We start from the raw sequence: 27,965 nt of genomic DNA, 5'->3' as shown, positions 1-27,965 counted from the left end.
CAATGTTGTTACTCTATCTGGCACCCAGGGCCACCCCTACTGGAGGGATCCTTGCACCCTGAGGGGAAGGGGGAGGCCGTGTGGGGGGCCCACGCTTACCTTTGACCCCGATCTGGCGATAGTCCCCAGGTTGGACACCAGCTCTTCCTGTGTCATCCCAATACCAGTATCCTGAGGAGAGAGACACGCTAAGCGCCAAGCCCCCAGCACCTGGGGAGCAGGTGCACCAGCAGCCCCAGGGGCTCAAATGGTGTCAATGACATTGGCCAGACAGGGCCCAGCCAGGTAGCACCAGATGCTCATCAGAAAAGATTAATTCTAGGGGCCAAGCACAGTGGCTCATGCCTGTAATCCCAGCATTTGGGAGGCCAAGGCAAGCGGATCACTTGAGGACAGGAGTTCAAGATCAGCCTAGCCAACATGGTAAAACCCCATCTCTACTAAAAAAAAAAAAACAATTAGTCAGGCATGATGGCGAGCGCCTGTGGTCCCAGCTGCTCAGACACTGAGGCAGGAGAATCACTTGAACCCAGTGAACCCAGGAGGCAGAGACTGCAGTGAACTGAGATTGTGCCACTGCACTCCAGCCTGGGTGACAGAACGAGACTCCGTCTCAAAAAAACAAAAAAAGAAAAGAAAAGAAAAACAGAAAAGACTAATTCTAGCCCTAGCAGCCCGGCCTCACCAGATAAAACAGGAAGGGACAGCAGAAAGTTGCTTTGTTTGTTAAAAACCATCCTGAAAAGAAAACATGATGCCAGCAATTAGGAGGAAAGCACAGCTCTCCCGTCATGAAGATGTGACCCCCCGCCTTCTCCCTGGCTGTGGTTCCGGGGAACAGCGGTCCCCTCCTCTGGTGGCTCTCTCAATCCAGCAGAATGATCTGATTGAGGAGATCGCGCAGCCCTGCGCGCGGCCCCCGCACCCACCCTACCACCATGGGAAGAGCGGGCACGGATGCCTTTCCTGCGGGAAGGCGCAGCCCTCGCGTGGGAGCCTCAATCTGGCTTATCCTGTTGCAGCTGCTCTGGTCTGAGCGCTGATGTCACCCAAATCCATATGTTAAGACCTAACTCCCAAGGGATGGCCCTGGGATTGGGGCCTTGGGGAGGTGATCAAGTCATGAGTGCTCCACTCTCATGAATGGAAGGAGGGCCCTCAGAAAACAGGGTTGAGGGACCTTGTCTGTCCCTTCCACCTTCTGTGTGAAGATGCAAGAGGCACTGCCTGAGACAAAGGGCCCTCGCTAGACACCCAGTCTGCTGGCCCCTTGCTCTTGGACCTCCCAGCCTCTAGAACTGTGAGCAATACGGTTCTGTTGTTTATAAATTGCCCAGTCTAAGGTATTCTGCTATAGCAGCCTGAATCACAACACAGACCAATGCGCCGGTGAACACACAAGGCCTTACTGACCATGGCCTCCTCCTTCCTCAAAGCCCGGTCAGACGCCCATCTGGAGTTCCTTGCTCAACATGCCCATAACACAGCCACAGCCCCAGCTTGCTCTGCTACGATGTGCAGACCACCTTAAAAGAAAGAGCTCGCTCCAAGCCTCCACATCTATGAATTGGGACAAAGGCCCTCAGAAGCAGTTTTCTGAACTTCCTTCTAGGAAGTTCCTTTCTAAAGGCTTCCTCTCCAGGACAGCCCGCAGGGGCCATGGGAGCCCACTAGCACCGGGCAGCAGTGCTGTCTCCATTGGCACAGCGGGGGTGGTCAGTGCTACTCAGCAAATAATCCACAGCAAGCAGCAGGCCGGGGAGACTGGCCAGCTGTCAGCCTTCCCATTGTAGGCAGCACAGGCAGAATGGGTGCCAAAACCACATCACCACCGGTTACTCCAGTGCACACGTGTGCATGTTCCATGGGCCCCAGCAGCCAACAGGAAACATGGCACCAAGAGGCTTCTGGGCAATTATTTCTGAGGTGCTGGTATGAAGAGTCCAAAATCCAGCCTGATTCATTTATTGTAGATCATGTTATAATTACGAATAAAAAACTACTTAAAATTAATATCTAGTTGACATCAGTTATTAAACATAATCTTCATTTAAGTGTTTACTTTAATACATCAGAAACTTAAATAGAGTCCCTTAAGGGAAAGGTTAATGTTAGACCAAGGTAAAGGAGAAAATGCAACTAATAGCTCCTATTTCAATTTATTTTTATTTTTTCCCAAACTGATCTGCACTGCAATCCCAATCTAAATCCTTACCGGTTTTGTAGAAAATGACAAGCTGATTCTAAAATGTATATTTTAGAAATACAAAGAACCTAGAATATTTTCAAAATATTTTGAAGAACAAAGTTGGAGAATTTAAAATACTTAAGACTTCCTATAAAGCTACAATAATTAAGACAGTGTGATGTGGGCATTTAAGGATCAACACATAGATCAAAGAACCAAACAGAGCACAGGAACAGCACTGCACAGAGAGTGTATTACTTGATTTTTGACAAAGATTCCACAGTAATTCAATGGGGGATGATAGATCTATTAACAGACAGTACTGCAACAACTGTACACTCATAAACAAAACATAAACTTCAACCCCTACCTCACACCATACACGCAAATTAACTTGAAATGCATCAAAGATCTAAATGTAAGAGCTAAAGCTATAAAACTGCTAGAAGAAAATAGATGTAACACAACAGGTCACATCTATTATCCTACCACTGTGGAAGGTCAAGGTGGGAAAATCACTTGAGCCCAGGTATTTGAGACCAGCCTGGCCCACAAAGCAAGACCCTGTCCCTACAAAAAAAAAAAATTTCTTGCTCTGTCATGCAGGCTGGAGTGCTGGAGTTCAGTAGTATGATCTCCGCTCACTGCAACTTCTGCCTCCCAAGTTCAAGCAATTCTCCTGCCTCAGCCTCCCCAGTAGCTGGGACTACAGGCACACGCTGCCATGCCCAGCTAATTTCTTCTGTATTTTTAGCAGAGATCGTGTTGCCCAGGCTGGTCTCGAACTCATAAGCTCAGGCAATCTACCCGCCATGGCCTCCCAAAGTGCTAGGATTAGAGGCGTGGGCCACCACACCCGGCTAAAAAAATATTTTTTTTAAAGTTAGCTGGGCATGGTGGCATGTGCCTGTGGCCCTAGCTACAGGAGGCTGAGGTGGTACATCACTTGAGCCCAGGAGGTCAAGGCTGCAGCGAACCCTGATAGCACCACTGCACCCCAACCTGGAGACAGAGGAAGATCCTGACTCTAAACAAACCAAAAACCTTCTAGGTCAGGCTGGGCATGGTAGCTCATGCCTATAATCCCAGCACTTTGGGAGGCCAAGACAGGCAGATCACCCAAGGCCAGGAGTTTAAGACCAGTCTGACCAACATGGAGAAACCCCGTCTCTACTAAAAATACAAAATTAGCCAGGCATGGTGGTGCAAGCCTGTAATCCCAGCTACTCGAGAGGCTGAAGGCAAGAGAATTGCTTGAACCCGGGAGGCGGAGGTTGCAGCGAGCTGAGATCACGCCATTGCACTCTTGCCTGGGCAACAAGAGCAAAACCCCGTCCCCCCTCCAAAAAAAACAAACAAAAAAAATCCTCCAGGTCATCAAAAACAGGGAAAGTCTGAGAAACTGTCACAGCCAAGAGGAGCCTAAGGGGACAGGACAACTAAACATCTGTGGGATGCTGGGCGAGAAAAAGGACATGAGGTAAAAACTAAGGAAATCTGAACAGATTTGCATTAAGAATAATATATCCATACCGGTTGATTAACTGTAACCAATCTAATATACTAAGATTTTTTTTTTTTTTTTTTTTTTTTTGGAGAGACGAGGTTCACACTTGTTGCCCAGGCTAGAGTGCAATGGCACTATCTCAGCTCACCAAAACTTCCACCTCCGAGGTTCAAGCGATTGTCCTGCCTCAGCCTCCTGAGCAGCTGGGATTACAGGTGCGCACCACCACACCCGGCTAATTTTTGTATTTTTAGTAGAGACAGGGTTTCACCATGTTGGCCAGGCTGGTCTTGAACTCCCGACCTCAGGTGATCCGCCCGCCCTGGCCTCTCAAAGCACTGGGATTACAGGCGTGAGCCGCCGCGCCCGGCCATAAGATTTCAATCATAAGGGAGGCTGGTGTTGGAGTAGATGGCAATGCTGTACAATCTTTAAAATTTTTCTGAAAATTTAAATCTGTTCTAAAATATTTACTAAAAAAAAAAAAAAAAAAAAAATACAGATTTTTCAGATGTAGACAGAAATCATCTGTTGCCAGGCGACCCACACGATGTGATTTTAAAAGGAAATGGTGAGACCAGTGGCAGTGGCTCATGCCTGTAATCCCAGCACTTTGAGAGGCCAAGATAGGCGGACCACTTGAGGTCAGGAGTTCGAGACCAGCATGACCAGCATGGTGAAACCCCATTTCTACTAAAAATGCAAAAATTAGCCAGGTATGGTGGCATGTACCTGTAAACCCAGCTACTTGGGAGGCTAAGGTGGGAAAATCACTTGAACCCGGGAGGCTGAGGCTGCAGTGAGGTGAGATCATACCACTGCACTCCAGTCTGGGCAATAAAGTGAGACTCTGTCTCAAAAAACTAAAAATAAAAAGGAATTTGTGAGGGCTTACAACAGGTATATACATAAAATATTTGACATCAAAAGAAAAAGATGATTCTGCCATTGGAAAGATACTGTTGTAAGATTCTTACATTGAAGTGTTAAATATTAATTCAAGCTAGACAGTGATAAATTAAGGCTTCATATTTTATTCCCTAAAAAATCCCCTAAAAATAACAAAAGGCAATGTAGCTATCAGTAGAAGAGACAGAGTGGCATAATATCTCTGAGACTCCACAAGAACCCTTCATTTTCTAAAACCTTAGGTAAGAATAACATATCGATATTACTTAATTAATTGTAATAAATGGGCCAGGTATGGTGGCTCATTCCTGTAATCTAACACTTGGGAGGCCAAGGCAGGCAGATCACTTGAGGGCAGGAGTTCACCCAGCCTGGCCAACATGGTGAAACCCCATCTCTACTAAAAATACAAAAATTAGTTGGGCATCGTGGCACACGTCTGTAATCCCAGCTACTCAGGAGGCTGAGGCACGAGAGTTGCTTGAACCCGGGAGGCAGAGGTTGCAGTGAACTGAGATCACACCACTGCACTCCAGCCTGGGTGACACAGCAACACTCTGTCTCCAAAAATCAATCAATCAATCAATAAATAAATAAATGGACCATGCTCACATCAGGTGTTGAGAATAGAAAAACTGGGTGCCAAAGGATATAATGGAACTCTGAATTATCTGCTCAAATTTTCTGTAAATCTAGAACTGTTCTTTAAGAAAAAAGAAGACAAAAGACAAAACCAAAAATCATTCTTGTAACATAAATAGTCTTGGTACCAGGAAGTACTGGCACATACGACAGGGCCCTCTGCTGAAGACCACGAATCACATCCCCATGACCCCTCGCCCCAACACATCCATTTTCAATCACCTGCAAGGAACCTCTGTGCTGAAAACAGGAGGGAAGTGCAGGGCGCCCCAGCAGCACATCCCAGCCCTGTGCCCTAGCCCTGCCCACAGGGCCCATTCCACAGCCACGTCAGCTCGACGAAGGCAGGGAGAGAAGAAATCACTCCCCACCCAATCCTTATGACCAAGGGCTATGACAAACAGCTGGCACATACCACAGGGCTCAGTCTGGATTCTCTAAACCCAAGAGGGAGTACATAAAGCCGACACCTCACAAAAGCCCCTCTTTCAATTAAAACAGCCGTCCCTTCACAAGTCTATTCACTCACACGTGCCTGCATTCATTCATCTGACAAGGCCTTCAGAGCAAGCCAGCACCCTAAAAGGGGATACTCAGAACCCACCGAGGCCTGTCTGTCCACCTCTCCACAGAGATAGACACCCCCGCCATGATGCCGTGACCCTGGGACGACAGGTCCTAAGGCCGCTGTCTTGGGATGCAATGTCTCTCAGGGCCCCCACCTGACCCTCTTTGGCCTAACTTTTCAGCCTTAAAATTTCCACGAGGCTAGAGCAGCAGCCACAGCACTGCTTCATCTGCATTTTGAGGGGAAAACACAGTTAAAAATATGAAAAGAGTACATTAAAAATAAGATATGTTTAGATATGTTAATAACTGCATACACCAGAACCCTGTGTGGCCATATGCTAAAATGTTACCAGTAGTTGTCGCTGGATGGGGTGATTTCGAATTTTCTTCTTTTCTGCTTATACCTGCTTTTCCAAAATTTTCTATAATGAATGAGTGCTACTTTAACAATAAATTCTAACCAGAGTTATCCTGGTGGTACGGACGGCTAGTACATCCCTGGGACCCCAGAGACATCACTAGAAGGCAGATGCTGTCCCTGCTGCATGGCCGGGCCCACCACATGCCTGGACACTGAGGGAGGTACCTGGATGGTGATGGTTCCTTTCTCGGCATCAGTCTGCAAGTGAATCTCCATTTCTGGCAGTGCTTGGCCGTCAGACACCAGTTTGTGACGCAGTTTTTCCAAGGCATCGCTGGCATTGGAGATCAACTCCCGTATAAACACCTACAGGAATAGAAACGGGAGGCACAGACAATGAAGGACACTCATCCTGCAGGATCTATCTGGTCAGCTGCACTTCCAATAACTGTTAAAAGGTAGAGGAGAACAATCATAGAATATTCAGTTCTCAAAGCATAAAGAGTTTCTGCTTTAGTCAAAGGCAGTTCCTCTGCGCCGGTCACAAAGTGACTAAAGGTGCTAACTTCTACTGATCTTTCCTTCAGGATTTGTTTAGACAGTCTCACTCTGTCACCCAGGCTGGAGGCTGCAATCACAGCTTATTGCAGCCTCAACCTCCTGGACCTAAGCAATCCTCCCACCCCATCCTCCTAAGTAGCTGGGACCACAGGCATGCACCACCACAACCAGCTAATTGTTTTAAAATGTGTATAGACACAGGGTCTTGTTATGTTGCCCAGGCTGGTCTTGATCTCCTAGGCTCAAGTGATCCTTGTGCCTCGGCCTCCCAAACTGTTGGGATTTCAGGCGTGAGCCACGGTGCCTGGCCCTCTTGAGGATTTTTAATCAAGCCTGAAGTTATGTGTCCACCTGTTAATTAAAACTTTAAGAAGAGCCGTCTGGCTGGGTGCGGTGGCTCACACTTGTAATCCAGGCACTTTGGGAGGCTGAAGTGGGCGGATCACTTCACGTCAGGAGCTCAAGACCAGCGTGGCCAACATGGTAAAACCCTGTATCTACTAAAAATATAAAAATTAGCTGGGAGTGATGGAACACGCCTGTAATCCCAGCTACTCAGGAGGCTGAGGCAGGAGAATCGCTTGAACCCATTAGGCAGAGGTTGCAGTGAGCCAAGATAGCACCACTGCATTCTAGCCTGGGCAACAGAGAGACTCTGTCTCAAAAAAAACAAACAAAAGAGCCCTGCGAGGAACAATTTCTTTCCTAACTCCTGCACAAGGATGACAGTAAATCACTCAAACATCCATTTCTCCTTGATATGGTCTGGCTGTGTCCCCACCCAAATCGCACCTTGAATTGTACTCCCATAATTCCCACATGCTGTGGGAAGGATTTGGTGGGAGATAAGTGAATCATGGGAGCCGTTTCCCCGGTACTGTTCTTGTGGTAGTGAGTAAGTCTCACGAGAGCTGACAGTTTTATTTGGGGTTTCTGCTTTGCGTCTTGCTCATTCTCTCTTTGCCTGCTGCCATCCATGTAAGACAGGACTCGCTCCTCCTTGCCTTCCACCATGACTGTGAGGCTTCCCCAGCCACATGGAGGTGTAAGTCCAATTAAACCTCCTTCTTTCATAAATTGCCCAGTCTCAGGCACGCCTTCATCAGCAGTGTGGAAACAGACGAATACACTACTACTCCACAAAAACACACCCCGAGAAACACGGGACGCAGGGCCCAGCTGTCCCTCAGGAGCTGAAAAGCACCCTGACCTCAAACAGACCTTCCATTTGAGTCAGTGAAAGACGCCAGGGGTGGTCTCACACCTGTGATCTCTGCACTGTGGGAGGCTGAAGCAGGAGGATTACTTCAGCCCAGGAGTTCAAGACCAGCCTGGGCAACATGGCAAAACCCCGTCTCTACAAAAAATACAAATATCAGTCAGGCAGGGTGGCGCGCCTGTAGTCCTAGCTACTTGGGAGGCTGAGGAGGAAGGATGGCTTGAGCCCAGGAGGCGAAGGATGCAGTGAGCCGAGATCATACCACTGCGCTCCAACCTGGGCATCAGAGCCAGACCCTTTTCCAAAAAAATAAAAAACAAAACAAATAAAAATAGAAAAAATAAGTCCGCAAGAGCTCAGGAAGCAGCGGCTGATCTGAGCGGAAGCTGGAGGTCGCTGGGAGGCAGGAACGCAGCACTCATTAGTACAAAACCTGGAAACAGCTCCTGGAAGCCCCTCTGAGCTTCGAAATTTGGTGCTTTACCTTTCTTCCAGATTCTCCTTTGCCTTCCAGCAATAATCAGCATGTCAACGATGGTGGCCTTCATTTTTCTTTTTCCTTGTCCTGTCACCCAAATGAGTTTTGTGGGGTTTTTTTTTTTTAATAGAGACGGGGTCTGACCACATTGCCTAGGCTGGTCTCAAACTCCTAGACTCATGCAATCCTCCTACCTTGGCCTCCTAAAGTACTAGGATTACAGGTGTGAGCCACCGCACCCAGAGCCAGATGCGTTTTAATTTCCTCAGTAACTCCTCCCTGCTCCACACACACAGGACTGGGGAATCTTCCTCCTCTGGCAGCCAAAGCCCCCGAGACCTGCAGGTAGTCACACTGGGCAAAGCGGCCTCAGAGCACACCCGAAGCTCCACAGAAATGGGTTTCAGCAGAGCTGCATGCTAGAATTTGGGGGACTCTTTTCTTTTCTGGACAGAGGGTCTCACTCTGTCGTGCAGGTCAGTGTAGTAACACGATCATGGCTCACTGCAACCCCAGAGTCTGCCAGGCTCCAGTCATCTTCCCACCCCAGCCTCCTGAGTAGCTGAGACCACAGGTCAGTGCCCCTATAGCTGGCTAATTTTTTAAATTTTTTGTAGAGAAGGAGTCTTGCTGTATTGCCCAGGCTGGTCTCAAACTCCTGGGCTCAAATGATCCTCCCGCTTCAGCCTCCCAAAGCACTGAGTTCCCAGGCGTGAGCCACTGCACCAGGCCTGTATTTGGGGAATTTTTAACATTATTGGCAAAATTCAATTAATTCCCAGAGTTGATCCAGCCCAAAGAACCATCTGGATACACTTACTCACAAAACCAAAACAGATTCTGGTAAAACTCCTCTCACTAGTAGCTTAAGATGGGGACCTGTCCAAAGTTTAATGCTTTCTCACAGCTAATATATTATCTGGCAATTCTCCAGAATGGCAAAAAAACAGCTTTGTGAAAAGAAACTTTGCTAGCATCAGACAGGTTAGCAGGGAACGCACCTCTTTTTCTGAGTACAGGGACCGGGCAACGACGTCCAAAAGTTTCTTTGTCTCAGCCTGGAACTCATGTTTGGAAATAGAACCTAGTAATGAAACACAGACACAACCAATAAAGTTTAATTTCTATTTTTGTGCAAGAATATGCTACGTCACATTCCAAAGAATGTTTATGAGTTTTAAACATTTTTTTCTTTTTTGAGATGGAGTCTCGCTCTGTCACCCAGGCTCGAGTGCAGTGGTGTGATCTCGGCTCACTGTAAGCTCTGCCTCCCGGGTTCACGCCACTCTCCTGCCTCAGCCTCCCGGGTAGCTGGGACTACAGGCACCTGCCACCATGCCTGGCTAATTTTTTGTATTTTTAGTAGAGACGGGGTTTCACCGTGTTAGCCAGGATGCTCTCGATGTCCAGACCTCGGGATCCGCCCGCCTCAGCCTCCCAAACATTTAAGATCGTGAACAAAAAGAAAGAAGTAGACAGAAACAAAGTCTGGCTGGGTGCCATGGCTCATGCTTGTAATCCCAGCACTTTGGGAGGCCAAGGCAGGAGAATCACTTGAGCCTAGGAGTTCAAGACCAGCCTAGGCAACAGAGGAGGACCCTGCCATCTCTACAAAAACTACACAAAGTAGCTGAGCATGGTGGCGCACACTTACGGTCCCAGTCTCACGGGCCTGACGTGGGAGGATCACTTGAGCCAGGGAGGTCGAGGCTGCAATGAGCCATGACTGCACCACGGCACTCAGCCCGGGCAACAGAGAAAGACCCTGTCTCAAAACAAAATGAAACAAAGTCTCTCAGAAAGGAGGTCTCAGGGCAGGACAAATCAGGCTCCCATCTGCACAGAAAGAACACAGGGGAAACAATCCTCCCACAGCTGAGGCCAGACAGGCCTGGGGCTACGTCGAGGGACTGCTCAGCCTGGTCTCCCGATGTGCACGGTCACGAGAACTGGGCTGCCTCTAAGAACCAGATTATATGTTCTTTCCTTTTCTTTTTTTTTTTTAGAGGCAGGATCTGGCTCTGTTGCCCAGGCTGCTATGCAGAGGAATGATCATGCTCACTGCAGCCTCAACTTCCTGGGCTCAACTGATTCTCCTGCCTCAGCCTCTCAAGTAGGTAGAACCACTGGTGTGTGCTACCATGCCTGGCTAACTTTTTAATTTTTCTTGTAGAGAAAGGGTCTATGTGGCCCAGGTTGGTCTCGACCTCTTGGCCTCAAGCAATCCTCCTGCCTTGGCCTCCCAAAGTGCTGGGATTACAAGTATGAGCCACTGCACCCGGCCTACATTCTTCAAATAAGCGGTTTCCAAATTAATTATTTAGAAATCAAAATAAGAAAACCTCACTTCTCTTTTTAACTTCAAAGATTCTACTCTTGTCGACCCACTTAAAAGCCAGAAATGGACCCACTTCAGGACTGGCTCCAAAGACCGCTTTTTTATACTTCAGAGGGAATGAAAAGTCAGCTCCGGAATTCGGTCCTGCGCAGGCTGAGCCAATGCTGAGTTTCCCCTCCCGCTTCCATGATTATTAGCAGATGTGCCATGAATCACCACTCAGGGGAGGTGCTGGACGGCAAACTCACCGGTGGCCACCAGAGGGGGCAAGACACACCCGACACTGGCAGAAGTCCCTCGCTGGGACAGAAATGGAGGGCACAGCACTCCCTACAGCCAAACCTTCTGATTTCAGACCTGAGGCGGTGGCTCTGCCAATCACTGCCTCCACCCTGAAAATGCCCCTTTATGCACAGCAGTGAACCGAGAAGCCCTCCCAGACCACAGCGCGAGCCCAGGCTACCCTGAACGCTCTCCGTGCTGCTGATGATCGAGTGCAGGGGCTCCTCCTTGTCCTCAGCAGTCTGCGTGCTCAACAGCCGTCCTGCCTGGAAGCTCCAGGCCGGGTTTCGCCTGGGGCCCAACTGGGCTGTGGTCCTCCGAGGACACAGAATTGGTTTTCCTGAAAAGACAAATATGCAGAAAGAACGAGAATTAGGAAGACACGAGAAACAATATGGTAATTTGTCCCGTCAAGGGTGTCCAGCAAAAGCCAGTGTGCATACCTCTAAGTCGGGTTGTTGCTGAAAGAGAAATCCCCAGGACCAAACGCCACAGAGTCACGGTGTGGTTTCGGCAAGGAGCCCTCACACACGTCGTCAGCTTAAGATATGGGGTCTGCTCAGAACCGCCGAAGCGAAACTGGAGTGGGTGGGCTGCTGCCTTCTTTTGAGAGCGGGTCTCGCTCTGTCACTGCAATCACGGCTCATTGCTGCCTCGACCTCCCGGGCTCAAGCGATGCTCCTGCCTCCGCCTCACGAGTAGCTGGGACCACAGGCATAGACCACCAAGCCCCCATAATTTTTAAAAAGTTTTTTGTAGAAATGGGGTTTTGCTATGTTGCCAAGACTGGTCTCGAACTCCCGGGCTCAAACGATCCTCCTGCCTTGGTCTTACAAAGAGTTGGGATGACAGGCATGAGCCACCGCGCCCAGCTGGCAGGTGCCTGCTGACAGCACTTCCCACTTTCACCTCACAGGTGAGATTTTCCATCAACCCGCAAACTCAAACCTGCCTCGACCCTCGCAGCCCCTGCAGAACCCACAAACTCAAACCTGCCTCGATCCTCACAGGCCCTGCAGAAGCCCCCGATGGGCCACACTTCCTTGCTCTTAACAGTCAAGAAAAAAAAAATGCTCCCGAAAGGAATCCAAATATTTAAATGTTAATATTCTCAAACTGTCTCATCATGTTCTAAAAGTTGATTCTTTTCCATGACTTTTTCATCCAAAACGGATTTTTTTTTTTTTTGAAACGGAGTCTCGCTTTGTTGTCCAGGCTGGAGTCCAGTGGCATGATCTTGGCTCACAGCAAGCTCTGCTTCCCGGGTTCACGCCATTCTCCTGCCTCAGCCTCCCGAGTAGCTGGGACTACAGGCACCCGCCACCGCGCCCGGCTAATTTTTTTGTATTTTTAATAGAGATGGGGTTTCACCGTGTTAGCCAGGATGGTCTCGACCTCCTGACCTCGTGATCCGCCCGCCTCGGCCTCCCAAAGTGCTGGGATTACAGGCGTGAGCCACCGCGCCCGGCCCAAAACAGACTTTTTAAAAAAAATTAGTGTACTTTAAAAACTGAAAAACAGCTGACGATGGGTTCTACCTTGTAACTAGGAAGGAGACTTGTCTTCTGTAACTTCCTGATCAGCCCAGTGGGCTGAGAAAGTCGCCTGCAGAGTCCAGCGAGGGAGGAAAGCAGCCAGTGTATCCCCAGCCGCACGCAGTTCACCGACACAGGCCCAGCCTTTGATGCTACAGAAACCACAGACACTTTCACTCCAACACAGGACAGGACCCACCCAACACCATCACCCACTGACCCCAGGACCACACACCAGGATCCTGCCTTGGTCAGCAGATTTGCAATACACGGTGGCATCAAGGATACGTGGCCAGCCAGCTACGCCATGTGAAAGTCTAGGCCTAAATGAACCACATCTAACTGGGAGCCTCTCCTGTTCTTCACAAATTTGTAATGAGTACAAAAGATGGACACAGAATATCCAGGAATCAAGGTTTTAAAAATTAACATATCAGCCAGGGGTGAGGTGGCTCACGTCTGTAATCCCAGCACTTTGGGAGGCCGAGGTAGGCAGATCACCTGAGGTCAAGAGTTCAAGACCAGCCTGGCCAACATGGAGAAACCCCGTCTGTACTAAAAATACAAAAGTTAGCCGAGCGCAGTGGTGTGCACCTGTAATCCCAGCTACTCGGGAGGCTGAGGCAGGGGAATGGCTTGAACCCGGGAAGCGGAGGTTGCAGTGAGCCAAGACTGCACCACTGCACTTCAGGCTGAGTGACAGAGCACGTCTGTCTCAAAAAAAAAAAAAAAAAAAAATTAACATATCAACTTTCATACTCCTAAAAGGTACACAAACTTGCCTATTTTTTTTTTTTTGAGACCAAGTCTCGCTCTTGTTGCCCAGGCTGCAGTGCAGTGGTGCGATCTCGGCTCATTGCAACCTCCACCTCCCAGGTTCAAACAATTCTCCTGCCTCAGCCTCCCGAGTAGCTGGGTTTACAGGCACCCGTCACCACACCCAGCTATTTTTTGTATTTTTAGTAGAGACAGGGTTTCACCATGTTGGCCAGGCTGGTCTCGAACTCCTGACCTCAGGCAATCTGCCTGCCTCCGCCTCCCAAAGTGCTGGGATTACAGGCATGAGCCACCGTGCCCAGTCAAAACTTGCCTATTCTTTAGGTTTATTCCTGGACTTACAAACAGCACAAACCTAGCCTTTTGTTTTCGTTTCTTTGAGATGGAGTCTCGTTCTGTCACCCAGGCTACAGTGCAGTGATCTCGGCTCACTGCAACCTCCATCTCCCAGGTTCAAGCAATTCTCCTGTCTCAGCCTCCCAAGTAGCTGGGACTACAGGTGCCTGCCACCACGCCTGACTAATTTTTGTATTTTCAGTAGAGACGAGGTTTCACCTTATTGGCCAGGCTGGTCTCGAACTACTGACCTCAGGTGATCCGCCCACCTAGGCCTCCCAAAGTGCTGGGATTACAGGTGTGAGCCACCACACCCAGCCAACCCTAGCCTTTATCTCCATGCAGACACCTTAAAAACATCGACCGCAATTCAGAAAATATTCAGTTTCCAAACCATGTAAATATCCAATTATTTGGGTCTACGTAATTGTTCACTTTATTCATACAGCTAAAAAGAAAAAAGAAATCCCGGGACATTTCTTGTGGAATTAAATGGTATTTGGTGTTAGAGGAGTTCGTGAATAGTCTACACTGAACCAGGGCGCTGAAGCCTCTGCCTCCACCCAGAGCAGAGCCAGCCTTGGGAACACAGGAGGGAAGCGCCCAAGCGCCACCCACCCACCCGCAGAGCGTATCCATGTTTCTGATCATTTGTGTAAAAGAAACACAAAAAGGATAAACCAGAAACTGATGTGACTGTGTATTTTGTTTCCTAGGGCTACTGAAACACAGCACCACAAACTATGCAGTTTCAAAAAGGTCCACAGTTCTGCGCCAGGCATGGTGGCTCACACCTATAATCCCAGCACTTTGGGAGGCCGAGGCGGGCGGATCACGAGGTCAGGAGATCAGGACCATCCCAGCTCACACAGTGAAACTCCGTCTCTACTAAAAATATAAAAATTAGCCGGGCGTGATGGCGGACGCCTGTAGTCCCAGCTACTCGGGAGGCTGAGGCAGGAGAATGGCGTGAACCCGGGAGGCGGAGCTTGCAGTGAGCTGAGATCGCGCCACTGCACTCCAGCCTGTGGCACAGAGCGAGACTCCGTCTTATAAAAAAATAAAAAAACACAAAAACTAGCCAGGTGTAGTGGTGTGCACCTGTAGTCCTAGCTACTTGGGAGGCTGAGGTGGGAGGATTGCTTGAGCCCAGGATGTTGAGGCGGTAGCGAGCCAAGATCACACTATTGCACTTCCGCACTTCAGCCTGGGTGAGACAGTGAGACCCTGTCTCAGAAAAAAAAAAAGATCCCGGGTTCTGGGCAGGGGTGGTGCCCACGGGAGGTGCTGACGGAGAGTCCATCCCGCACCTCTCCCCAGCTTCTGGCAGCAGCTGGCATCCTTGGTGTTTCATGGTTTGCACATGCTCCAGGCTCTGCCTCTTGTAACATGGCAAGCTCTTCTCTATGTGGAGTCCTGGCTGTGTCCAAATTTCCCTCTTCTTATATGGATACCAGGAATACTGGAGTTAAGCCCCATCCCCATGCAGTGTGACCTCATCACAACCTGATACACCTGAAATGACCCAAATAAGCTCACACTCACAGGTACCAGGGGTCAGGACGCAAACATATCTTTTTTTTTTTTTTTTTTTGAGACAGTCTCGCTCTGTCATCCAGGCTGGAGTACAGTGGCCTGATCTCAGCTTACTGCAACCTCCGCCTCCTGGGTTCAGGCGATTCTCCTGCCTCAGCCTCCCGAGTAGCTGGGATTACAGGCACGCATCACCACGCCCAGCTTTTTGTATTTTTAGAAGAGACGGGGTTTCACCATGTTGGCCAGGCTGGTCTCCAACTCGTGACCTCAAGTGATCCACCCACTTTGGCCTCCCAAAGTGCTGGGATTACAGGCATGAGCCACCATACCTGGCCTCTTTTTTTAAAAAAAATAAAAATAGAGACAAAGTCTCTCTCTGTTGTCCAGCCTGGTCTTGAACTCCTGAACTCAAGCAATCCTCCCACTTTGGCCTCTCAAAGCACTGGGATGACAGGTATAAGCCACTGTGCCCGGCCTTCGAACCCCACAGCTCGGTTACCTACAGGAGGTGTGTATGAAGCTCCCCGTGGCACACACCCGGTAGCTTAAAGTAACAGACACTGATTCTCCCACAGTCCTGGAAGCAGGAAGTGCAAGATCAAGGTGCCAGTAGGGCTGCTTCCTCCTGAGGCTGGGAGGGAGGGTCTGTTTTCGCCTCTCCCAGCCTCTGCAGCCTCTGGCATAGATTAGGCTTGTGGGTGGTCGTCTTCTCCCTGTGTCTTCCCGCCAGGACATCTGCCCTTCTCCCTCTACACGTGTCTGTTCAAATGTCCCCATTTTATAAGGACACAGTCATGTTGGATTAGGGCCCACTCAAGTGAACTCAACTTGATCACCTGCAAAGACCCCGTTTCCAAACATGGTCACATTCACAGGTACTGAGAGTTGGGACTTTAACCTCTTTTGTGGGGAGGCACAATTCAACCTCCAACCAGCATAGATGTGGAAAATGGAAAGAAAGTGGGAAGGGGAGCGGGCCGGCAGAGCTGAGGAATGTGACACTTCCACGCACATCTTCTGTATGTCTCTCTCAGAACCACGGTCAGTGTTCTCATACCCTCCCCCAAAAAAAACATTAATTAGCCAGACATGGTAGCGCACTTGTAGTTATCAGCTACTTGGGAGGCCGAGGTGGGAGGACTGCTTGAACACGGAAGTGGAGGTTGCAGTGAGCCGAGATCACACCACTGTACTCCAGACTGGGCGACAGAGTGAGACTCTGTCTCAAAAAAAGAAAAGAAAAAAAGAAACCATGAAAACAAAACATGGTGCACAGGAACAAAAAATGAAATACAAACAGCAAATACGTACAGCTGTGACAATGACATCACCACTCTGAAAGAAGAACCAACCCAAGAGACTTTAGAAAGGGCACCATGACTGTACTGTGTAACTGCCCTCGGCGGGCAGTGCCATCACCGGGCTCGGGCAGGAGACGCGCCCACCGAGAGGTCAGCAGGTCTGAGCCCGACTTACCCATGTGCCAAGATCAAGTGGACAAGCTCATTGTGGCTAACGAGCTGGGGTCCTCACGGTTGAAGAAAAGTCAATGATAAGGAAAGCGACAAAGAAAAACCCTGAGGTGTGGCAGTGGAGGCGCAGGCATCAGTATAGGCTCACGACCTTTCCCATGTGTACAGACTGGATGCAGAAATCAGTATCAGAGGATTCACACACACACACATTCCTCCGCTCTGTCCACCGACGCGTGACAGGGCCCAGGCGCGATGACCCCCCACTTAGGCTACAGAGAGCAAAGTCCAAAAGCTGTTCCAGTTTCAGCACTCTAAAGTCCCACGTCCCAGGGAAAGCCTTTGTCCTGGCAAACTAGGACGGTTGGTCACCCTACCTGGAAGCCAGATCTTGGTTTGTGAATATCTCTCTCCAAAAACAGGAAGCAGAGATCCCTGTGGAGCACACGGAGGAGCCCAGGACACCCTGTGGTGTGCAGAAGGACGAGAAAGGACGGAATGTGTCAAGAGGACACACAACCCAGCCAGAAGGGCTCCCAGTGGCAGAATCTAGGACAATTTGTGCAGCGAAATAACGACAATAAAGGATTGTAAGCTGGGACCTGGCGAATCGAGCAACCATCGGTGCACACTGAAACAGAGGAGCAGCAGCAGCTTGTCATCACAGCAGAATTCCAATGAATAAACACAAGGAATGGCAGCAAACAGCGCACCATCAGGAAACACCACAGTAATAACTGTAGCAGGTATAAATTACTGCTATTTTGAGACAGGGTCTCACTCTGTTGCCCAGACTGGATCACAATGGCACAATCACAGCTCACTGCAGCCTCGACCTTCCCGGGCTCAGGTCATCTTCCCACCTCAGCCTCCTGAGTAGCTGGGACTACAAGCGTGTAATACCACTTGTAAATAATTGTGTGTTTTGTGGTTTTTTTTGAGACTGGGTCTCACTCTGTCGCCCAGGCTGAAGGGCAGTAAAGTGATCTTGGCTCACAATAGCCTCGAGCCCCCAGGTTCAAGTGATCCACCTTAACCTTCTGAGTAGCTGAGACTACAGGCTCATGCCACCATGCCCGGCTAATTTGTGTGTTTTCTGTAGAGACAGGGATTCACCATGTTGCCCAGGCTAGTCTCAAACTCCTGAGCTCAAGTGATCCCCCAGCCTCTGCCTCCCAAGTACTGGGATTAGAGCCGTGAGACACCTCGCCCAGCCTAAGGTTATGTATTTTAAGTAGTGGTAGATACTGCCAAGTCACACTCCACAGAGATTCTATCAGTTTACGTTACCACAGCAATGTACTAAAGTGCATATCATCCCACATTCCTGCCAAGCCAGTGCTGAGATAAAACTCTTGGATCTTTGCCTATTGGTCAGATAAAATTTTCACTGTAGTTTTCACTTACATTTCTCTTATTATAAGCAAAACTGAGCACTGTCCCATATTTTGAAATATTTCCTATTTCCTTTTTTGTTAAGGGACTGCTGGTATCCTCTGATGATTTTTCTGCTACATTTTAAATCGTATTGATTTGCAAGAGCTTTTTATATATTAAGGAAATTAGTCTTTTGGTTGTAAAAGCTTTCCTTATTCTAAGATTAAGCATGATTTCCCCATGTTTCATTTTTCTAGTCTTTTTGGTTTTTCCCCAATTAATACGCAGAATTTTTTTTCTCCCCCCAAGACAGAGTCTTGCTCTATTGCCCAGAGCTGGAGCGCAATGGCATTATCTCAGCTCACTGCAACCTTTGCCTTCCAGGTTCAAGCAATTCTCCTTCCTCAGCCTCCCAAGTAGCTGGGTACAGGTACATGCGACCATGCCTGGCTAATTTTTTTTATTTTTATTTTTTTTCTCAGTAGAGACAGGGTTTCACCATGTTGGTCAGGCTGGTCTCAAACTCCTGATCTCATGATCCGCCCGCCTTGGCCTCCCAAAGTGCTGGAAATACAGGCACGAGCCACCACACCCAGGCTGTATTTTTAAAAGGATTTAATATAATGTTCATGATGGGAGGAGTACACAGAAGTCTTCACAGTTGGGAAAAAGAAAAAAATAAATCTATATTACTAGCCAGAACTGCAAGACCTTGTATCCTAATTTCAAGATTACATTAATTGACAGCATTGTTAAAAGCAGATTTGACTTCAGGTTATGCAAACTTTCTACAACAACTTTTTCTTTCTTTTTTTTTTTTTTTGAGATGCAGTCTTGCTCTGTCACCCAGGCTGGAGTGCAGTGGCCGGATCTCAGCTCACTGCAAGCTCCGCCTCCCAGGTTTACGCCATTCTCCTGCCTCAGCCTCCCGAGTAGCTGGGACTACAGGCGCCCACCACCACGCCCGGCTAGTTTTTTTTGTATTTTTTTTAGTAGAGACGGGGTTTCACCATGTTAGCCAGGATGGTCTCGACCTCCTGACCTCGTAATCCGCCCGTCTCGGCCTCCCAAAGTGCTGGGATTACAGGCTTGAGCCACCGCGCCCGGCCTTTTTTTTTTTTTTTTTTGATACAGAGTCCCGCTCTTTCGCCCAGGCTAGAGTGCAGTGGCATGATCTCAGCTCACTGCAAGCTCCACCTCCCGGGTTCACGCCATTCTCCTGTCTCAGCCTCCCGAGCAGCTGGGACTACAGGTGCCCACCACCATGCTTGGCTAATTTTTGTATTTTTAGTACACATGGAGTTTCACTATGTTAGCCAGGATGGTCTCGATCTCCTGACCTCATGATCCGCCCGCCTCGGCCTCCCAAAGTGCTGGGATTACAGGTGTGAGCCACCGCGCCCAGCCTCTACAATAACTTTTAACCACTAGGTCGGGTGCAGTGGCTCATGCCTGTAATCCCAGCACTTTGGGAGGCCAAGGCCAGAGCATCGCTTCAGCTCAGGGTTTTGAGACCAGCCTGGGTAACAAAGTAAAACCCCATCTCTACAAAAAATAGCCAGGTATGGTGGTGCATGCTTGTAGTCCCAGCTACTTGGGAGGATCACCTGAGCCTACAAGGTAGAGGTTGCGGTCAGTCAAAATCATGCCACTGTATTCCAGGGTGGGAGATGGAGCCAGGCCCTGTCTCAAAAAAAAATTAAAAATTAAAAAAAAGAAATAAATAAACCACTAGAGGAATAAATCTGCCTGAACCAGATACCAAACATGCTATCTGCACAATTTCTGTCTTTGTGTTTCTCCTATACCCTACAGGAAAAACCACAAACCTCAATGTCAGACTACAAGGTTAAACTATCTGGTGGTTTGGAGTTGCACAAAATGGGAAGCACTGATAGTCTGAATGTGACACCACACATCCCTCCCCTTCCACCCCTACATCCCTACCCACTACTGCGAGTGCCCATGCAGCTCCTCCACTCTGCAGAAGCAGTCCCAGTAGCTGGGACTCCTTCCCATCCGAGTTGCTGCAGGACCCGGCTGCAGGCCCTCTCTCCCATTAAGGCCTCCCTGGCCCCTGCAGTTCACAATAATCTCTTCCTATGAATTCACTGTACTTACTTTTTATGTTGCCCATTTAACAAATTTTTGCACTGGCCAGGTGCAGTGGCTCACACCTATAACCTCAGCACTTTGGGAGGCCGAGGTGGGTGGGTGGATCACCTGAGGTCAGGGGTTCAAGACCAGCCTGATCAACAGGATGAAACCTCATCTCTACTAAAAATACAAAAATCAGCCGGGCGTGGTGGCAAGTGCCTGTAATCCCTGCTACTCGGGAGGTTGAGACAAGAGAATCACTCGAACCTGGGAGACGGAGGTTGCAGTGAACCAAGATTATGCCATTGCACTCCAGCAGCCTGGGCGACAAGAGTGAAACTCCGTCTCAAAAAAAAAAAAAAAAAAGAATTATTCACGTATTTACTTTTTCTTTCTTTATTAGAAAAGGGCTTGGCCGGGCGCGGTGGCTCAAGCCTGTAATCCCAGCACTTTGGGAGGCCGAGACGGGCGGATCACGAGGTCAGGAGATCGAGACCATCCTGGCTGACACGGTGAAACCCCGTCTCTACTAAAAAATACAAAAAACTAGCCGGGCGAGGTGGCGGGCGCCTGTAGTCCCAGCTACTGGGGAGGCTGAGGCAGGAGAATGGCGTAAACCCGGGAGGCGGAGCTTGCAGTGAGCTCAGATCCGGCCACTGCACTCCAGCCTGGGTGGCAGAGCGAGACTCCGTCTCAAAAAAAAAAAAAAAAGGAAAAGGGCTTGCTCTGTCACCCAGGCTGGAGTGCAGTGGTGCAGTCATGGCTCACTGCATTCTTGAACTCCTGGGCTCAAGGGACCTTCCTGCCTTACTCTCCTGAATAGCCGGGACTGCAGGTACGCACCATCACACATGACTAATTAAAAATTTTTTTTTTTTTTGTAGAGACAGGGTATTTCCATGTTGACCAGGCTAAGCTCCTGGTCTCAAGCAGTCTTCCCACCTTAGCCTCCCAAAGCTGCTAGGATTACAGGTCTGAGCCACCATGCCCGGCCTGTGCTGCTCATTTGAAACTGCTGCTATATGCCAGCATATGACATTTCCCACTGTTAATTTTTTGGTTAATGTATAATTTATCTCACTAACTTAGGGCAGGGACAAGCTTTTATTTCTCAGTAACACTCTTTGAAGACAGGAACATCCCTATTTCTTGGTATGCCAAAGCATCTACCACAAAAGCTACCCTTTATAAAATTTTTTTTTTTTTTTTTTTTTTGAGATAGAGTTTTGCTCTCCTTGCCCAGGCTAGAGCGCAATGGCATGATCTCGGCTCACCCCATCCTCCTCCTCCCGGGTTCAAGTGATTCTCCTGCCTCAGCCTCCCAAGTAGCTGGGATTACAGGCATGTGCCACCACGCCTGGCTAATTTTGTATTTTTAGTAGAGACAGGGTTTCTACATGTTGGTCAGGCTGGTCTCGAACTCCCGACCTCAGGTGATCGGCCCACATCGGCCACCCAAAGTGCTGGGAGTACAGGCATGAGCCACCGCGCCCAGACTTTTTTGTCTGTTTGTTTGAGACGCAGTCTCACTCTGTCGCCCAGGATGGAGTACACAGGCACAATCTCGGCTCACTGCAAACTCCGCCTCCCAGTTCAAGCCATTCTCGGGCCTCAGCCTCCCGAGTAGCTGGGACTACAGATGCACATCACCAAGCCCAGTTAATTTTTATATTTTTAGTAGAGACGGGGTTTCTCCATGTTGCCCAGGCTGGTCTGGAACTCCTGACCTCAGGTGATCCGCCCACCTCGGCCTCCCAAAGTGCTGGGATTACAGTTGTGAGCCACCGCGCCTGGCAACAAACAAATTTTTTTTTTTAATAGACATAAACCTCACTGTGCTCAAGCAGAAGCACATTCAGGGAGCCAAAAGATGGTGTCAGGGGTCCTGCAAGGTCATTTCAAACTCACTTTCAAGATTAAAAACACGCCTGTAATCCCAACACTTTGCGAGGCTGAACCAGGTGGATCACTTGAGGCCAGAAGTTTGAAACCAGCCCGGCCAATGGCATGGTGAAACCCCATCTCTACGAAAAATACAACAATTATCCGGGGGTGGTGGCACATGCCTATAATCCTAGCTACTCGGAAGGCTGAGGCGGGAGAATCACTTGAACCCGAGAGGCGGAGGTTGCAGTGAGCCAAGATCTTGCCACTGCACTCCAGCCCAGGTGACAAGAGCAAAACTCTGTCTCAAAAAAAAAAAACAAACAAAAAACAAAAATTAAAAACGGCAACTGCCTACAGGGGTCGCTCAAGTAAGGCAGATGAGGAAGAGCGCACTGCGCATGCTCAGTGCTTGAAGAAAAACACCTATCTGTCCCGTACACCACCCACAGTTCTTCTGTGGTTCTGCTTCTCGACGGCATCTTCAGTTACGCTCTTTACATACACATGCTGAGTATTTTTTTTCAGCTGTGAGAAATGCTCAATTATTTTTCTGAAACTACATGTCTCAATGAGCCTAAAATTTTACCACGTGCAACACAGAGAATAATTTCACATTTAGATTTAATTCCGCTCCACAGAATGCCCCTTCCTGTACGGCTGCATTGTGTCCCAGCAGAGCTCTATAGGTTATTACCTACAGAGCTCCTATAGGAACTCAGAATGTCAGCAAAATAAGACTACGAGCACGCTCTGGAGAGTCGGCAAAAGCAGGCAGTTTCTGGAGGAGGGCTGACACGCAGAGGAAGGGAACAGCACCAAATGAGGACGGTGCAATCGTGCCACTCAAGAGTGGGGAAAACACTAGGAGAAAATGTGTACAATGTATACCTCTAATGGTCGTAATATCCAGGTTAGAGACTAGGGCAACCAAAGAAGCTGGAAAGTAAGGGGAGACCCCTGAAAGGAAAGTCAAAGGAAGAGAGCCCCAAATTCTGCAAATAAACTCTCAGAGGTCTCTGCCTGGGCCCCCTGAACCATGCATGTGCGGGGCTACGGGTAAAAGAAACGAACCACTGCCTACGAAAAAGGGTCTGCAGTCTGAGTCCAGCCAAGATCCCACTTGAAAAAAACAACTTTTCAGGAGAACATAACAGAGTTCAGAGACTCCAGAAGATGCATCCCCGGTATCCAGGATGTCATCAAAAATTACTTGACAGAGAAATGGGAAAATGTGACCCCTGCTGAACAGAATAGCTAATTAATGGAGACCAATCCCAAGAAGATCCAGATGTTGGAATCAGAAAGACAAAGATTTAAAAGCAGCCATTACAAAAATACTATACGACAAAATAAAATACGCCCAAAATAAAAGATGGGATATTTCAGATGCATTATCTTTAGCTGTAACTCTAGATATTATTCAACATAAAACAGAGACGAAAAAAATTCAGAGCCAGGCACAGTGGCTCATGCCTGTAATCCCAGCACTTTGGGAGACCAAGGAGGGTGGATCACCCGAGGTCAGGAGTTCAAGACAAGCCTGGCCAAGATGGTGAAACCCCATCTCTACTAAAAATACAAAATGTAGCTGGGCATGGTGGCAGGCCCCTGTAATTCCAGCTACTCGGGAGGCTGAGGCAGGAGAACTGCCTGAACCAGGAGGTGGAGGTTGCAGTGAGCTGACACTGCGCCACTGCACTCCAGCTTAGGCAACAGAGTGAGACTCCGTTTCAAAAAAAAAAAATGAAAAAAACAAAATTCAGAACAAATGAACAGGGCCTTAGGATATCTGCAACAACAGAAACAAGTTTACCATACATGTAACTGGAGTGTCAGAAAAAGAGAAATATAATGGGACAGAAAAAAAAAACTGAAGAAATATACAAACAAAATTTTCCCCCAAATTTGGTTAAAGACATAAATTTACAGATTCAAAAAGCTCCATGAACCACTAATAGGAAAATTTCAAAGAAAAACATCTAGATGTATCGGCCAGGCGCGGTGGCTCAAGCCTGTAATCCCAGCACTTTGGGAGGCCGAGATGGGCGGATCATGAGGTCAGGAGGTCGAGACCATCCTGGCTAACACGGCGAAACCCCATCTCTACTAAAAAATACAAAAAAACTAGCCAGGCGAGGTGGTGGGCGCCTGTAGTCCCAGCTACTTGGGAGGCTGAGGCAGGAGAATGGCACAAACCCGGGAGCCGGAGCTTGCAGTGAACTGAGATCCGGCCACTGCACTCCAGTCTGGGCAACAGAGCGAGACTCTGTCTCAAAAAAAAAAAAAAAAAAAAACATCTAGATATATCATAAACAAACTGTTGAAAACCAAGGAAAAGAGACAGTTTTGGAAGGAACCAGAGGAAAAAGACACATTCCACAGGAGAAGAATGACAGCTAACTCCTCACCAGAAATGATGGAGACCAGAAGACAATGGTAGAGCATTTTTAAAGCCTTCAACAGCAGATGTGCACTAAAAGAAATGTTGCAATTCTTCAGGCTGAATGAAAATCCTATCTGATGGGAACTTAGATCTTCAGCAAGGAATGCAGAAGTATCAGTAATGGTAACCTGAGATAAAAAGTATTTTTCTCAGCCAGGTGTGGAGGCTCACGCCTGTAATCCCAGCCCTCTGGGAGGCCAATGCAGGTGGATCATGAGGTCAGGAGTTCGAGACCAGCCTGGCCAACATGATGAAACCCTGTCTCTATTAAAAATACAAAAATTAGCCAGGTGTGGTAGTGTGCGCCTGTAATCCTAGCTACTTGGGAGGATGAGGCAGGAGAATCGCTTGAACCTGGGAGGCGGAGGTACAGTGAGCCGAGATCAAGCCACTGCACTCCAACCTGGGGGACAAGAGCGAGACTTCGTCTCAAAAAAAAAAAAAAAAAAAAAAAATTAGCTAGTTGTGGTGGCAGGCACCTGTAATCCCAGCTACTCGGGGGGCTGAGGCTGGAGAATCACTTGAACCCTGGAGGTGGAGGTTGCAGTGAGCCAAGATCACACCACTGCACTCCAGCCTCAGCAACAGAGGGAGACTCCATCTCAAGAACAACAAAAAACAATTGTTCTAAGTCCAGGCACAGTAGTTCACGCCTGTAATCCCAGCACTTTGGGAGGCCAAGGAGGGCAGATCACCTGAGGTCAGGGAGTTCGAGATCAGCCTGGCCAACATGGTGAAACTTCGTCTCTAAAATAAAAAAAAAAAAAATTAGCCAGGCATGGTGGCACACACCTGTAATCCCACCTCTGCAGGAAGCTGAAGCAGGAGAATCGCTTGAACTCAGGAGGTGGGGAGGTTGCAGTGAGCCAACATCATGCCACCAGACTCCAGCCTGAGCAATAGAGTGAGACTCCATCTCAAAAAAAAAAAAAAAAAGTACTTTTCTCTTAATATATTTAAACTATATATGACAGGCCAGGTGCAGTGGCTCACACCATAATCCCAACACTTTGGGAGGCCAAAGAAGGTGGATCACCTGAGGCCAGGAGTTCAAAACCAGTCTGGCCAACATAATGAAGTCCCGTCTCTACTAAAAATGCAAAAAATTAGCTGGGCGTGGAGGTGGGCGCCTGTAGTCGCAGCTACTGGGAATGCTGAGGCAGGAGAATCACTGGAGCCCGGGAGGCAGAGGTTACAGTGAGCCAAAATCATGCCACTGCACTCCAGCCTGGGTGACAGAGTGAGATTTCATCTCAAAAAAATAAATAAATAAAATATGACAGTCAAAAGCAAAACTTAAGGCATTATCTTGTGGTATTTGTAACATATGTGAGTGTGATGCACATGACAACTGTAACATAAAAGATGGGGTGGGGAAGAGAATTCATGTATAGAGTTACAAGATTTTGACATTTTACATGAAGTATTATAATACTAATTCTAAATTAGACTATGACAAGGGTGCATATTTCTTTTAAAAAAATTGTTTTAGATGGGTGCCTTGCTACGTTGCCCAGGTTGGTCTCAAACTCTGGGGCTCAAGGGATCCTCCTGCCTCGGCCTCCCAAAGTGCGGGGATTACAGGAGTAAGCCACCACACCTGGCCAAGGGGGCATATTTCAAACACCAGAGTAACCAGAAGAATCGCTTTAAAAAGCATTAGATGAACCACAATGGAAATCTCAAATATATTTAATTAATAAGGAAAGGAAAAACGGAAAAAATCAAAAGGACAAATAAAAGGCAAATAATAAAATGGTAGCAATAAATCCAACTATATCAATATTTACTCTTATATTAATGAACTGAACTCTAACTGTAAGGCAAGGATTGTCGGAATTAATAAAGGAAGACGTAATTATATGCTATCTACAAGTCACTTTAAATATAAAGAAAAAGATACACTGAAGACAAATGAATGGAAAAATACATACCATCCAAAAAGTGTGTTTAAGAAGGCTGGAGTGGCTCTACTAATATCAAGTAAAATATATTTCAAAATAAAAAACATTAGGAAAAAAGAAGGATATTTCAGAATACCACAAGGAACAATTCATCAGGAAAATGTAAGCACAAGTATGTATTTGCCTAATAACAGAGTTTCAAAATACATGAAGTTAAAATGGAAAGAATTAAAGAAAAAACAATTCCACAATCATAGTTGATCTTAACACTCCTCTCCCAACAACTGACAGAACCAAACCAAAAAACAAAACAGAAGCCAGGCACAGTGGCTCATGCTTGTAATCCCAGCATTTTGGGAGGCTGAGACAGGAGAGTCGCTTGAACCCTAGAGACAGAGGTTGCAGTGAGCCAAGATCGCGCCACTGCCCTCCAGTCTGGGCGACAGAGAGATCCTGTCCCCCCCCAAAAAAAAGAAAAAATAGAAAGCCAGCCAGTCCAGAAGAAAAACCTGGGGCAAAAGATATGAACGGCATTTCACGGTGGCTACAGAAGGCAAAGCAGCAGCAAACTATGTATGAACACAGCAAGCTCTCTACGAGCTCCAAAGTAACAGAACACAGAGAAGGGTGTGTCCCTGAGGGAAGATGTATATCTGCACTTACTACAGTAGTACAAGTAAGTAGTGGCAGGACCCACAGGTAATTAATAGTAATTATGAAGGCAGCAGGTGCTCTGAGCAGCAGCAAGGCTTCTCAAGGTTTACCTGTTCATATGGTTTTGGCTTTTCAATCAAACCATATTTATTTATTCAAAACAGATATTAAATTATAAAAAATATGAGGCTGCCCGGCACAGTGGCTCACGACTGTAATCCCAGCACTTTGGGAGGCCGAGGCGGGTGAAACACAAAGTCAGGAGTTCGAGACCAGCCAGGCCAACATGGTGAAACTCTGTCTCTACTAAAAATACAAAAATTAGCTGGGTGTGGTGGCGTGCGCCTGTAATCCCAGGCGGGGCAACACAGCGAGACTCCGTCTCGGCGGGGGGGCAAAAAAATATGAAGCTGTCACAAAAGTGCTAATGTTTTCCCTGCTGTCAATGTTGACGTCACGTGAAAGCTGGTATGGACACATCGGATGAGGAATTCAGTCTAAGGGCCTCTCAGGAGCCAAGGCCCAATGACCAGGCTAAGTGGACCCAGCGACAGAGGGAGGGGTCCTGAGGCACGAACACAGAGAAGGTCCTATGCTCGAGGCAAACAAGGACGAGGTACAAGATGAGAGCCAGATGGGGCCACTGTGCTGCCTCACAGACCTGGGAAGAAGTTTTTTGAGAAAAGACTTTCATTTTTCTTTTTTTTTTTTTTTTTTTTTGAGACGGAGTCTCGCTGTGTCTCCCAGGCTGGAGTGCAGTGGTGTGATCTCGGCTCACTGCAAGCTCCGCCTCCCGGGTTCACGCCATTCTCCCGCCTGAGCCTCCCAAGTAGCTGAGACTACAGGCGCCCGCCACCACGCCCGGCTAGTTTTTTGTATTTTTAGTAGAGAC

At 48.1% G+C, this 27,965-nt stretch overlaps 1 protein-coding gene across 1 annotated transcript in view; it reads right to left on the bottom strand.

Annotated features, from left to right (window-relative positions):
* TRAP1 (TNF receptor associated protein 1) overlaps window positions 1-27,965 on the bottom strand; it is a 427,467-nt gene that overhangs the window by 23,920 nt on the left and 375,582 nt on the right. The window contains exons 3-6 of the mRNA XM_050774272.1: window positions 11,237-11,395; window positions 9,437-9,519; window positions 6,403-6,543; window positions 100-171 (exon numbers count right to left, since the gene is read on the bottom strand). Coding sequence (XP_050630229.1) covers window positions 100-171; window positions 6,403-6,543; window positions 9,437-9,519; window positions 11,237-11,395 — 455 coding nt within the window. The remainder of the gene's footprint in view (window positions 1-99; window positions 172-6,402; window positions 6,544-9,436; window positions 9,520-11,236; window positions 11,396-27,965) is intronic.

Source organism: Macaca thibetana, chromosome 20 (genome assembly GCF_024542745.1).
Source record: "Macaca thibetana thibetana isolate TM-01 chromosome 20, ASM2454274v1, whole genome shotgun sequence".
Taxonomy (NCBI): domain Eukaryota; kingdom Metazoa; phylum Chordata; class Mammalia; order Primates; family Cercopithecidae; genus Macaca; species Macaca thibetana.
Note: the sequence above shows the minus strand (reverse complement) of the source record. Positions and strands in the feature narration are given on the sequence as shown.